General features: G+C 38.2%; 1 protein-coding gene across 1 annotated transcript in view; it reads right to left on the reverse strand.

Annotated features, from left to right (window-relative positions):
- Positions 1 to 12,623, reverse strand: part of CEP152 (centrosomal protein 152) — a 47,500-nt gene that overhangs the window by 16,942 nt on the left and 17,935 nt on the right. Inside the window, 10 exon segments of the mRNA XM_075006837.1 lie at positions 2,465 to 2,752; positions 3,814 to 3,886; positions 3,888 to 4,003; positions 6,249 to 6,384; positions 6,544 to 6,672; positions 6,854 to 6,984; positions 7,111 to 7,236; positions 8,121 to 8,328; positions 9,435 to 9,598; positions 11,025 to 11,116. Of these exon segments, the coding sequence (XP_074862938.1) occupies positions 2,465 to 2,752; positions 3,814 to 3,886; positions 3,888 to 4,003; positions 6,249 to 6,384; positions 6,544 to 6,672; positions 6,854 to 6,984; positions 7,111 to 7,236; positions 8,121 to 8,328; positions 9,435 to 9,598; positions 11,025 to 11,116 (1,463 nt within the window).

The raw sequence follows: 12,623 nt of genomic DNA on the forward strand, positions 1-12,623 counted from the left end.
CTCTACCAAAAAGAGGATTTAGAAAATTCTAATTGTCTTTTACACTAGTTTGCATCACGTGGTTTTGTTCAGGAGCTCTCATATTGTCTATTGATTCCTTTTATAGACTTTATAAAACATGCTCAATATAGTATATCTAGAGCAGTGGTTGTCTGCCAGGGTTATTTGTACCATGTGGGAATGCAGAGGTCTTTCAGATGGTACATCAATTCATTTAGATCAGTGTTTCTCAACCTGGGGTTGGAGGATGAACTGATGGGGGTGGGAGATGTTGCAAGTGCAGGGATGGCTTTAGGGTGTGGCAAGGGCAATTACCAGGCAGTCCATTTCACAAGGGACTCAGCAAAGCTAAGCTTCACCCCCAGACTGTGGGCCTCAGACATCAGAAAAAGTTCACAAGTGAAATGTAAACATGATATTTGTATTCTAATTGATTAAAGTTATAATTTTAGAGTACAAACGAGAAAGTCAGCATTTTTTCCAGTAATAGTGTGCTATGACACTTCTGGATTTTTATGTCTGATTTTGCGAGCAAGTGATTTTTAAGTGAGATGAAACTAGAAATATGCAAGACAAATAAGATTCCTGAAAGGGCTACAGAAGTCTGAAAAAGACTGAGAACAACTGCTATATACTGAAATAGACGTACAGTACTTATCTTCTAAATGAGACAGTAAGCAATTTTTCAGTAAGTGTATGCTCTGGCACTTTTGTATTTTAGTCTGATTTTTAAGTAGTTTTTAAGAAGGGTGAAAGTTGGGAGTACTCAAGATGTATCAAACTCCTGAAAGGGGTACAGTAGACCCTCGCTTTACGTGGAGTCGACTTACACAGTTTTATAGGAACAGGAGTCGAGTCCTGGGGGATCCTACAGTACTGTACAACCTCCCTGCAAGCTGCTTTCCTACACACCACATTGCAGATGGCAGACGCTTACTGCACTTGCCCCCGAAGTTACGCAACGAGCGGTGCAGTGGAGGAAGAGGGAGGGAATGTGCTTCGTGCACACAAATTCTTGCACTTTTACCTATGTGTTTTTCATACCCCACACAGTCTTCTCTCTCTGAACAGCCCCTAAACCAGCTGCTGCCATAGGGACAGCCCCTGAGATTGGGCTGGATCGTTTTGTTCATTTGTAGTTTTTGCACAGAGGCACTTCTACACTGGGATCTGATGAGCATTTGTAGTTTGCCTCCTCCCACGCTTGCTAGGATCCGATCTGTAATTTCAGGGGTTATTTCTGCAACCAGCTTTGCACAGTTGGTCTGCCTGGAAGAAGCCTCTGAAAAGCAGCTGCGAATGGGGATGGCACCCTGAGGCAGCAGTGCTGGCATGCCGCTTCTGCTCTCCTTGATATGAGGCAAGGCACAGTCCAGGAGGGTTGACTCAGCTCCCCACCTTGCCCTGCCTGCTTGTGTCTCAGGCACTGGAGAGACTGTGGACACTGTTGCTGGTGCTGAGCAACACCACACTGTTTCAAACTGAGCCTCAACTTCACACAGCAGGAGTAGTCAAGTGAGAAGTACTTTATTAACCCAGGACAGTGCTGGTCAGCTGGCAAAAGCCACTTCTCTCCTAATAATAAAAGCAGGGCACAGAGATTTGCAGTAGCTCATGGACTCAGAGCATATATGGCAAAGGAGGATAACATGTAAGTAAAAACCCTGGACCCTCCCCCCTTACCCAATACACTTGTGCTGCTGGGTGCACAGCAGAACTAAGGCCGGCAAAATCCAGGTGAGAAATTCCATTGTGGTCCCAATCATCAGACAGCAGCAAAACAAACCCTGGCACTCCTGCTGTCCTACAAGTGCCAAGGAGGCTGCTGTAATGCCCTGCTTTTGTTATTAGGAGGGAAGTGGCTTTCCCCAACTGAGCAGCAGCAATCCCGGTTAATCAAGTGAGAAGTATGTTAACAGGCATGTGTGGAGAGGTAGTTTACAAATTGCTCACAATTTAGCTTAAGTCAATGATATTTTACAGGGATGTCACTAGCAGCGGGGAGCCAGGAAACTGGCATGCCCTGGTGGGGCTAGTCAATTTTCCGGCTCCTGCAAGCCCAGGAGTAAACTTGAGGGTTTGCTGTACAATAGTCTGGAAAGGTTAAGAACCACTGATCCAGAGAACTGCTGTCCTGTTAAGATCTTTCACAAATTGTCCAAAGTCCCAACAAACATCTTTTAACTTCTACATCAGACACAGGAAAACAGCAGGTTAATATTTTTCAAAAATTTGGAGGCAAATACAGGAACTTGAATTACTCAGGTACAATTATGCTTGCTTTGTAATGATTTCTTCTGCTTAATATATTTATAGTCAAGTTCTCTACTGCCTTGCACCTATGTTACTTAAACTCAGAATATGACAACAAGCAAGTATTAAACATTACCATTCTGAGTGGGAGCACTCACTTTGCATACATTTGAATGCTGCAAAACAATGAAACAGAGAAAGGCTATTTTACCTGACTAGCAATATTTTCATGATGTTTCCTCTCCAGTTCAGTTTCAAGTTCTCTCAAGGCCTCTCTAACAGCCTTCTCCTTTTCTTTCAGTGCCTTCTCCAGCTGTAGCTTTTGCTCCTGAACCACTCTGTCAATCTTCTCACTTGATGTTTCATCTGTTGTGGCTAGTGGGTCAGTTTGGCTGCCACAATCTTTGAGTTCAACTAAAGTTTTCTTAGTTTCCTCTAGAATTTGATCCAGTCTGCCTTGCCACTCTTTTTCTATTTCATGGATAGCTTGTTCTTTGATCTATTTATATATAAAAAAAGTATTTTAGAAGGAAAAAAAAAATCTCTGAAATACCTAAAAACTAGAATTATGATAAGTCTAATATGTAATTTTAGTTGATGCATCAATCTTTCCCTGCGAAAAGAAAAAGTGACACCCATGCTTAGAGAACATAAGTTGTTTCTGTAGACACAAGACAACCTTTATTTCTGAAGATTTAGTGAAATTTAAGTTTCTGGAGAACAGTTATTACCAGATCCTATTAGCGCGCTCAAGTTAAATTTAACAAATCTCAATGCTTAACAGCACGTACTCAGTAACAGAGCTAGAGGGCTTTTTTTTTTTTGTGGTCCCATGTCAGTATATTTTTAGAGAACCTGATAGAAAACGTACAAATATATTTGCATGGCTATGGCTACTAAAGCAAATGGGAAGTAGAAATTTTTAATCACCCATTCCAGAATTCAAGAGAAATGGTTAGGTGTGCTCATGGGTACAGTTACTGTGAATTTTACAGGTTAACTTTTCATTAAAGCCTGATCAAGATATATTGTGCATCTACAACTCTCAATGGTCTCAGCATTAGTCTTCAAGGGGCAGAGCCTCAATAGGTTTAAGTTATTGTAGTTCCAGTAGTCCTGTGGCACCTTATAGGCTAACAGATATTTTGGAGCATAAGCATTCGTGGGCAAAGACCTGCTTCGTCAGATGCATCTATGTCAAATGTTGTATCTGACGAAGCGGGTCTTTGCATACAAAAGCTTATGCTCCAAAATATCTGTTAGCTGAGTTAGTCTGTATCTTCAAAAACAACAAGAAGTCCTGTGGCACCTTATAGACTCTCTCTCTGATACTTGTAGTTCCAGTGACTGTAAATCGAGTTATAACCATTGCCATTAAGTGTCCATTAACAGAAGTCTATGAACTTCTTTGTCTTTCTTTGCCCATGAAAGCTTATGCTCCAAAATATTTGTTAGTCTATAAGTTGTCACAGGGCTTCTTGTTTTCGCAGATACAGACTAACAAGTCTACTTATCTGAAAATTATGAGCTTCTTTGTGTCTATTAGCACAATTCCTTCACCTCTTTCTTTTCCTTCTCCCACTGGGCTTTGGCTATTGCCACTTCATTTTCCACTTGATGCTTAATATCGACTTTTTTCTTTCAGCAATTGTTTTTTTGCTGTTATAATAGAACTTCTGTGCTTTTCTTCAAGTTCAGTCCTCAGATGGTTAAGACATTCTTCTTTTTCTTCCAATAATTGTTTTTTGAGCTAGCCAAAATTCAAGCATAAAACTGAACAAACTTTCGCCAACAGTACCAGGAACAAAAAAGAAGAAAATAGAAAGTGGAAAGAGATCTGACTAAGATTATAAAACGTGTGCACTTTAACACTGACAGCTGGATGACAGATTTTCTTTTTGATAAACAAATATTTTAAAACAGTGTGGTTATTATAAGTGACTATTGTAAAAGTGACTTTTCTGAGTCAACGTATCTGCTCCCAGTGTTTTAAATCGCATCCATTTATGTTGCTTTGCTAAAGAAGATTATCTACACACCAACAGCCCACCCTTCAGAGTCAGTACACCTATAAAGGAAACATTTTATTCTACCTCATGAATAAAAAAGTGTTTAGCTTTAATTCATTGTTGTTATAATTGAGAAAAGAAAACAGTTTCCAGATCCCAGATGGAGATTGCAGTAAGGAATATCACCGTGGCCTGTATGCTGAACAAGTCTGACACAGAAGCAACTTGTGCAGAGTCCCCTGTCAGAGCATAACAACGTTACACAGCATTGATGCATACAAATGAGCATTAGTGGGAGGAGCTACAGCTGATGTCACAATTCTGACTACCCACATTTTGCACAGAACAACTGCAAAGAGAAAGAAAGCTACACTGATCATGCACATTTTCACATGTAATATCAGCTAGTGAACCCAGCATTTTTGATAGCTACATATCTTAAGTTTCTGATATAGCTACACACCTACAAGATGAACCACCACCACAAAGCACAGTAAAATCAATAAAAAACAATCCAACACATTACTCTCCTCCTCATGTGCGCCTCATACACAAGGCTACCGAGTTCATCTTATTGAAAAACCTCAGATCCACAGAAGTGAATTTCCATTAGTCATATTAAGCTATATAATTGCTTCAATAAATGTGTGTAGTTGCAGTGAACCATTCTTCATAGCAAAAATTTACAAAATCTAGTCTAATGATTCAATTTAGCTATAAATCAACACACTTTAATGGTTGTATCAACAAATGAAAATACTCTTTTAACAAATAAATGAAGTACAAATGGAAAAGTTGATTGAAATTAATTATTTAAATTGAAGCTTTCCACTTGGCGATTTAAAAATCATTTCATCCCTATGTTGGTAAAAACCCCTGTGTAGCCACAACTATGGCAACTTATGCTTCTGTGAACACAGCTAATGTCATTCACAAAGGTGGTGTATGTATGCCAGCAGAATGCCTTCTGCTGGTTTATGGTACCTATCCACTATGGATCTATGATGGCATCAGGCCCACCGATGGGGGTGGGAGGTGGGCAAAGGTGGCAGTTGCCCCCGGGTCCCTTTTAATTTCCCCAGCAGCACTGCTGTATGTGTCGGGGTGGTGGGGGGGAGGAGTGGAGAGGGGGCAGTGCTGCAATCCGGCCAGCACTGAGGGATAAATGCCCTAGGCCCTGCTCCTTCCTCCATTGGACCCACCTCTGCCAGAGTACAGAGACGGGCCACCCACACCCACCTTTTCCCAGGGCCTACGGCCACTGTTTGCACTCCTGGACAGCACAGCTACACTATAAAGGTTCTGTAGTTCAGACAAGCCTTGAGCATAAGTCTACCCAGGGATGCCTGCCCTAAACGTGCAGACGACTTCAGAACAAAGACTCAAAGGTGTAACTGATCCTGCAGTCTTTTAATCTTACTTAAACATGAACTTTAAAATACAACAATGGAAATAGAGGGCCAACATTAATTAATTATTTAACTGCTAATCATTTTAGTAGATGGAATGGGACAAAGAGGGTCAGAGTGAAGGCCAGAGGAAGGCTGGACTTGGAAGCTACAGGAGAGCAATCCAAACCAGAGCAGAGAGGCAAAGAAAACAGAAAGAAGGATGCAAAGGAAATGAAATAAAGGCCAAACTCTGAGTGTAACTTTTCCATGCAACAATTTTAAATGTGAAAATAAGGTATGAGTAAACAAATAAGGATAACCAACAGTTTAGGTAACTATGTAAAAGCTACATTCTATCATTTCTCTCTATGGCAACTTCCCATTGATAGCAGGTATTCTGCTATCAAAATTAGTACACAGACTTAGATTTATATCCTGACCCGTGGACAAAAAACAGAGGTGGAAGTGGAACCCTTCACTCCTCATGTATTACTTTTCCTTTTGGTTGATGCAATTAAATTCAATACCTTTCTCATACTTCTAATTTAGATATAAAGCATTCCGAAATGTTAATCAAGACTATTTTCTCTCGTACCTTTTCTTCCTTTGACTGCTGCTCTTGTTCAAATTTCTTCCTCAAAGTGGCTTCCAGCGTGTCTTTCTCACCACAGACTGCTATGTAACACTCCTTGACTGCAATCATTTCTTTGTTCAATTCATCCATGTCAGCCCTTACATAAGCCATTTTAAATGGTTATTCTTTAAATTCACAAACAATCACTAAGTATTTATAATTTTAAAAGGAAATTATTTGAAGAGTGACTGAAGAGGACTACATCCTGGTAGACCCTCAGTCTAATTAAGGATGTTAAAATTGATAAGAGTCTTACTTTAACTGTGAGATGGTCTCTTCATAAGACTGACAGAGTTGTTCTTTTTCTGCAGCATGCGTCCCCATGAGGTCTTGCCGAAGATGGGCTTTTGTATCTTCATGGTGTTGCTGATACGTTCTTTCACATCTAGGATGGAGCAAAAAAGTTAAAGCCTCATTCCACTGTTTATGTACAAGGCAGCTGATTTTTTTTCATGCTGTTTGTAAGAAGCTTGAGATCTGCTGCTGCCATCTCTATATTAAGATGGTACAAAATGACTTACGCAGGCCATTGTGGTTAAAATTGGAGACGTGCTTAACAAAGTTACCTGTCAACAGCTTCTTGTTTATCCCGATCAAAGTCTTGAATCATTTGCCTCATTTGACTACACAGATCTTGGTTTGCAATTTTCAGTTTTTCCTCACTTGCTTTAAGCTCTCGAATACACAAACTATAGTTCTATACAAATAGAAGTCAAAATCATGAAAAGACAATTTTTAAAAACAACACTTTCTGATTTACATTTTGGACAATTTGATTGGTCTTTGACCTTCTCACTTATGGTAAACATGGCATTAAACTCACCTCAGCTTCTTGCTGTAAATCCTGATTCATCTTTTTAAGTCTCAGCAGCTCTTCTTGAAGATAGTTATCAGAAGCCGGCAGAATGGACCCTAAGTTTTCAGTCTGGTTTTCTCCACTACTTTTAGGCTATCAAGAAAATATAAAACTGAGTTGGAAAAAAACTCTTCAGGGGTACATGTATAAATACTTATTTTAAAAGCTACCATGTTAAACAAATATTTTTCCTCGAAAAAAAATTGTAAAAGGCACCGTCTTCACTGCAAAATATACTTATGACTATAAGCATTCAGCCCATATGACAATCTTTCCGATTTTTCCAACATCCTCCGAGTTCAACCAAGAAGTATATGCTCAATGCCCTGCACCAGAGTTGAATACCAGCTACCATCCATTGAAACACCAGGCCTTTGCAGGGCATAATTTCATTCCCTACTGTTCAGGCCACAATAATACATTGTGTAGTAAGTTTTTTCATATCACAGGAAGTTTCTCTGGTTTATAAAAAGCTACTTTAAAACATTAACAGTCAAGATGAGAAAAATGTAATAAGGGAGAAATACTATATTGAGCCAAGTGATTGTGCCTTCCTTGTACAGTTTACAGCAAAAGGCTATGATTTGCTCGCCCCCCAAAAAATCAGAACTCTGAAGAGAAGTTTGAGGTAAAAATCCCTCAAAAAATTTGCAAACATTTACAAGCAAGTTCTCATACTAGAAACTCCTCTAGAAGACAGCACAAACTATGGAAGTTCTGGTGGTAGTTTAAAGATATCTACCAGTTATTTCTATTTCTCTGAAGCTACTTATTTTATTTCTGCATAACAATAATCCCTTTCTTGAAGTTAAGAACAGCTTTGTGTACTTGTAAATGTAGTTCACAACAATTACTTGTAATTGCTGTTGTCAAAAGCAAAATGAGAGATCACTTAATGGTTTTGTTTGTCTCACCTTAAATTCAGTGAGTTTTTAGCTTGTTCTGCTAAGTTGAAATAGTATTTTAAATGAACAAACCTCATTCTCATGTGCTGTTTTATCTCTTTTCAACAGCTGCTTGAGTTCTTCTGTTGTCCTCTGACAATCTTTAAGATCACTTTGTAACTGAGAAATCCGATTTCTTTTCATTTTGTTACTGCCCAATAAACGTTCCATTTCAGTTTTCAACTCTAGGATGAGCTCATCTTTAGAAAGTTCTTTTTCCATATCTCTGTTCTGTACAATACTGTTAGAGAAAATACAGCCAGTCTGATTTTGTTAAAACCTGTAGTCTTCCAAAAGCTCAGAACAAGTAGCAACTACTCTTTACCAAAACTAGAAAAGTTAAAAGTGTGAGAAGATTGTTCACTATGACTACCTCGAAGAAATGCTAGAAACTATGTTTGCTTTATTATGTTACTGGCAAAGAACTTCATTTATACATTTAAATACATTATCATTTCAGCAACTGGTCTATGCAACTGATTACAAAACAAGTAGCTGACTTTTCACAATTAAGAAGTCATTTCCTAAAACTGCTCCACCCCAGCACAAATTATGCTATTGTGAGCTATAACTAGCGATTAGTTGGTTAAAATATTGTTTTAAGCAAGTATATAAGCAGTGCTATTTTGAAGGTTCAGGTGCATTTCTACATATTTCTATTGGCTATTCCTCAATACCAAGAGTTTCAACAAGTGAGGAACAGTTGTCTTCTACCTGCAATAACACACTATGATCTTTGTACTGATTTATCATATAAATTTTTACTGTACTCCTAATAGTCATATTACAGAGAGTTGGCAGACTACTTCTGTGGCAAATATCAAGGAAAAACGTGTAAGCAAGCATGGTTCGAACTGAGCAGAAACTAGTCACATTTTCCACAGTAGAATAATCAACAGTAATTTATTAAATATGCTCAGAGAAGCAAAATGAAAAAGAATTCCATATTTGTTATAAAAACTCTGCTGATAATTTCCTACTTTTTTTTAAAGGGATAAATTTTCAACATGTGGATACAAGTTTAGCAAATTCCCTTCTTTTATTCTATCAACAGCTACAACAGTAACTAAATTCCTAAATAATGCACAAAAAATTTACTAAGCAGCAGTTAGGAATATGATTTGCCATACTGGATCACACACCTGGCTCAAACCTGCCTTCAGCAGCCAAAATTGGATGCTTCAAAAGGAAGAACATCTTTGTGTATACCAGGCCAGCTGGTAATACATGCACTGTTTCAAATTAAAAAAAGTTACATATAACAATTTTATACAGAGACTGATCTAATGCATCATTTGCATAGCCTGTTTTAGTATCTTTTTATTAGAATGATATTCACCCATGTACCTGTGAAATTTTGATTTTTTCCAGTTGACTTTTTTAATACCCAAATCCACATAAGAATCACTTATGTCCACATGAACTTCTTCGCTGGCATTATTCAGAAACATCCCAAGTTTGGCAGCAGATTCATACAAAGCAATTTCTTCCTTTAGCTCTGTTAGCTCTTCCTAAATGAAAGAAAAAAAAAAAAAAAGAAGAAGAAGAACTAAAGCAACCAGGCCAACTAAGCCAAAGCAAACCAGGAAATCAAGCTTTCTAGGCCCATCAAGAATGTCTCCACATAAGTCACTAACAGTAAGTTTCTGAAGTTATTAAATTAAATTTCTGTATATATGGACCATACACATTTGAACCACCCAGCATTGCTTCAAATCTAGAAACATGTCATTTGTTTTGTTAGCACCCGCTATTACTCAATCAGTTCGGTGATTGCCTCTAAATTATACTGTAAATTACATTAAAAACAAAGTGGGGAATAGGTCTTATACTCTAACCATATGTTTAGTATATCCAGAGTTCTTAGTACCACAGCTAGCATTCAGGTGAGTGATAGTTTCAGGCAATTTTGTCCTTACCTCTTCCTCTTTCTTCTCCCAGTTTTTATGATTGGGATCTGTATAAGGGAAGTGCAGTTTAGCTGCAGCAGCAGCAGCTAAAGCAATGAGATGATTCCTAATTTCAAAGACTGCGGGATTTTAGAAGTTAAATATCTGAACTAACCTGAGAACATGGATTTCCTGATATAATTGGTAGATACATTCTCCCCTTTCGCTCAGGGTGGTAACATTTGTTCGTGAAGGTGCACTTCAGAACCATATTAAACTTCCAATATCCCTACTTGTCCAATTAGAATTAGATTTTTCTCCTCCCTCTGGAAACAGGATTTGAATTTTAAATTTTTAATTTTTTTAAATTTGAATTTTAAATTCTTCCCATTCTTCTCCCACCAGCACCCTAATTAAACACATTGGCTGTGTCTACATGGGCACAAATCTTCAAAATGGCCATATTACTAATATTCAATTCAGCACCTCATTAGCATTAGGATGCTTCTGGCCACAGTGCTTCGAAAGCACCGCTTTCGAAAGCGTGCGGCTCGGTGTGGCTACGCAGGGGTCCTTTTTGAAAGGGCCCACACCTTTCAAAATTCCCTTATTCCGCGCAGTGAGCAGGATAAGGGGATTTTGAAAGCTACAGGGTCCTTTCGAAAAGGACCCCCATATAGCCACACTGAGCTGCATGCTTCAGCCAGAAGTGTCCTAATGCTAATGAGGTGCTGAATATTCAATTCAGTGCCTCAGTAATCTTAGAAATGGCCATTAGCATGGCTATTTCAAAGATTTGTGCCTGTGTAGACACACCCATTATGTACAGTTTACCCTGCTGAGACACATGCATCCCTGTGTTTTAACGAGCAAGTCTGACATAGGATATTCAGATTCTGGAGAGCCACTCTCCTTTCGATAATGGTGTGCCAACTGATGCATTCAACTTACATGACACATCTGTAAAGTGGTTTAGCTTAGCAGATTATTACCTTTTCTGTCACCTCACTTTTCTATAGCTAAATATTTTTTCATAAAGTAAATTAACCTGCAAAGTCTTGTTCATGTTACTGCTTATCAGCTGGGCAGATTGGGCTTGCTGCAGTTGTAGTCGTAACTGATTTGTCTCCTGTATTGACCCTACAGAGAAGAACAACACTTACTATAAGGAAGATTATTACTGAACATTCACCAATAAAAGTAAATATACTGACTATAGCAGTAGTCCTTACTCCACTTACTCCTGATCACAGCTATTTTAAAATACAAGTTATAAAAAGAGGAAAGAAGATTTTTCTGGGTATTTTGAAAAGAAGGTCATTACAGTTCTCAGGTTTAAATAGCAACCTGTTCAAGGCTCAAACTGCAGTGGCTTAATTTCTTCAGCTATTCTTTTAAACTGGTGGTTTTAAAATAAAAATGAGGCATAAGACACATCAAATGTTTTGTTTTCTCGTAACTAACCAAAAGCAAAATGGAAAATTGTGTAACTATGCCAAAAAAGGTTGCCTTCGAAAAAAGGTTAAAAAAATAAACAAATAAAACACAAAGATTAAATTTATGAAATTACCAATTTAAACTTAAACTTAGTTTAGGGGTATTCAGCAGTAAATTCTGCTGCCTAATATATCCATCACTCTTTCATTAGCCAACTGCATCCCGCTTAAGTAATTATGAATGTAACCAGTAGTATTATTGCTTTATAGAGAATTAACAGAAAGAAAGATTCTTCCCCTGCATAGCTATGTCTACACATGCACTCCTCTTTCAAAAGAGGCATGAAAATGAGAGAAACTGAACATGCAAATGAGGTGCAGATTTACATGGCACCTCATCTGCATATTATTTTCAAAGAAGAAAACCCCTGTAGACCCAGCTCTTTCTAAAGTAACCCCATCTTCAAAATAACCTTCTTCCAAAAAAAAGGGAAGAAGGGTTCTTTTGAAGATGGGGTTTACTTTCAAAAAAGCCACATCAACACTGCTTTTTCTCTTTCAAAAGAGCATGCAAATGAGGTGCCAGATATGTAAATCTGTACCTCATTTGCATGTTCAATTTCCCTCATGCATGCCTCTTTCAAACAGGAATGCATGTGTAAACACAGCTGTACTTTTTCAATCATCGCAGCATCTCATTTTCAGCAGGTTCTTATAACGTGATCTATGGAAAATGGGAGGCATATATCTAACAGTAGTAATTTTACTTAAAAAGAAAAACAATGAAATGAATTCATCTGAGACATAATGGTTAGTAGATGAAGAACCGCAAGGCAATCTACAGATCACCTACAAGCATGCAAGCAATAGTGAATGCTTCCTTACCATGTTTAGTTAACGCTCCCCAACATGGCTTTTGACGGACTGCCTCAAAACTAAAAAGGTGGTTTGATTTTCCCTCATTTTCAAATCCTCAACCCTTCTATGGAGGTGGCATTCAATGGTACTCTTTTTGGTAAACTACAACATGCATGTGTCAATTCTAGTCCAGTAAGAACTGAACTAAGGCTGTTTACATATGAGCTGGCATTGTTTGGGGATTTGCTTATGTTGTGTTTGCTTAATTAGTTTAGTTAAACCAGAGCAAGTCAGTGGGCAGGTACTCTTATTTTTGTTTAAGAGAGGCCTATTTTGATTTAGCTTCTTTTGAA

This window comes from Carettochelys insculpta, chromosome 12, assembly GCF_033958435.1.
Source record: "Carettochelys insculpta isolate YL-2023 chromosome 12, ASM3395843v1, whole genome shotgun sequence".
Classification (NCBI taxonomy): Eukaryota; Metazoa; Chordata; order Testudines; family Carettochelyidae; genus Carettochelys; species Carettochelys insculpta.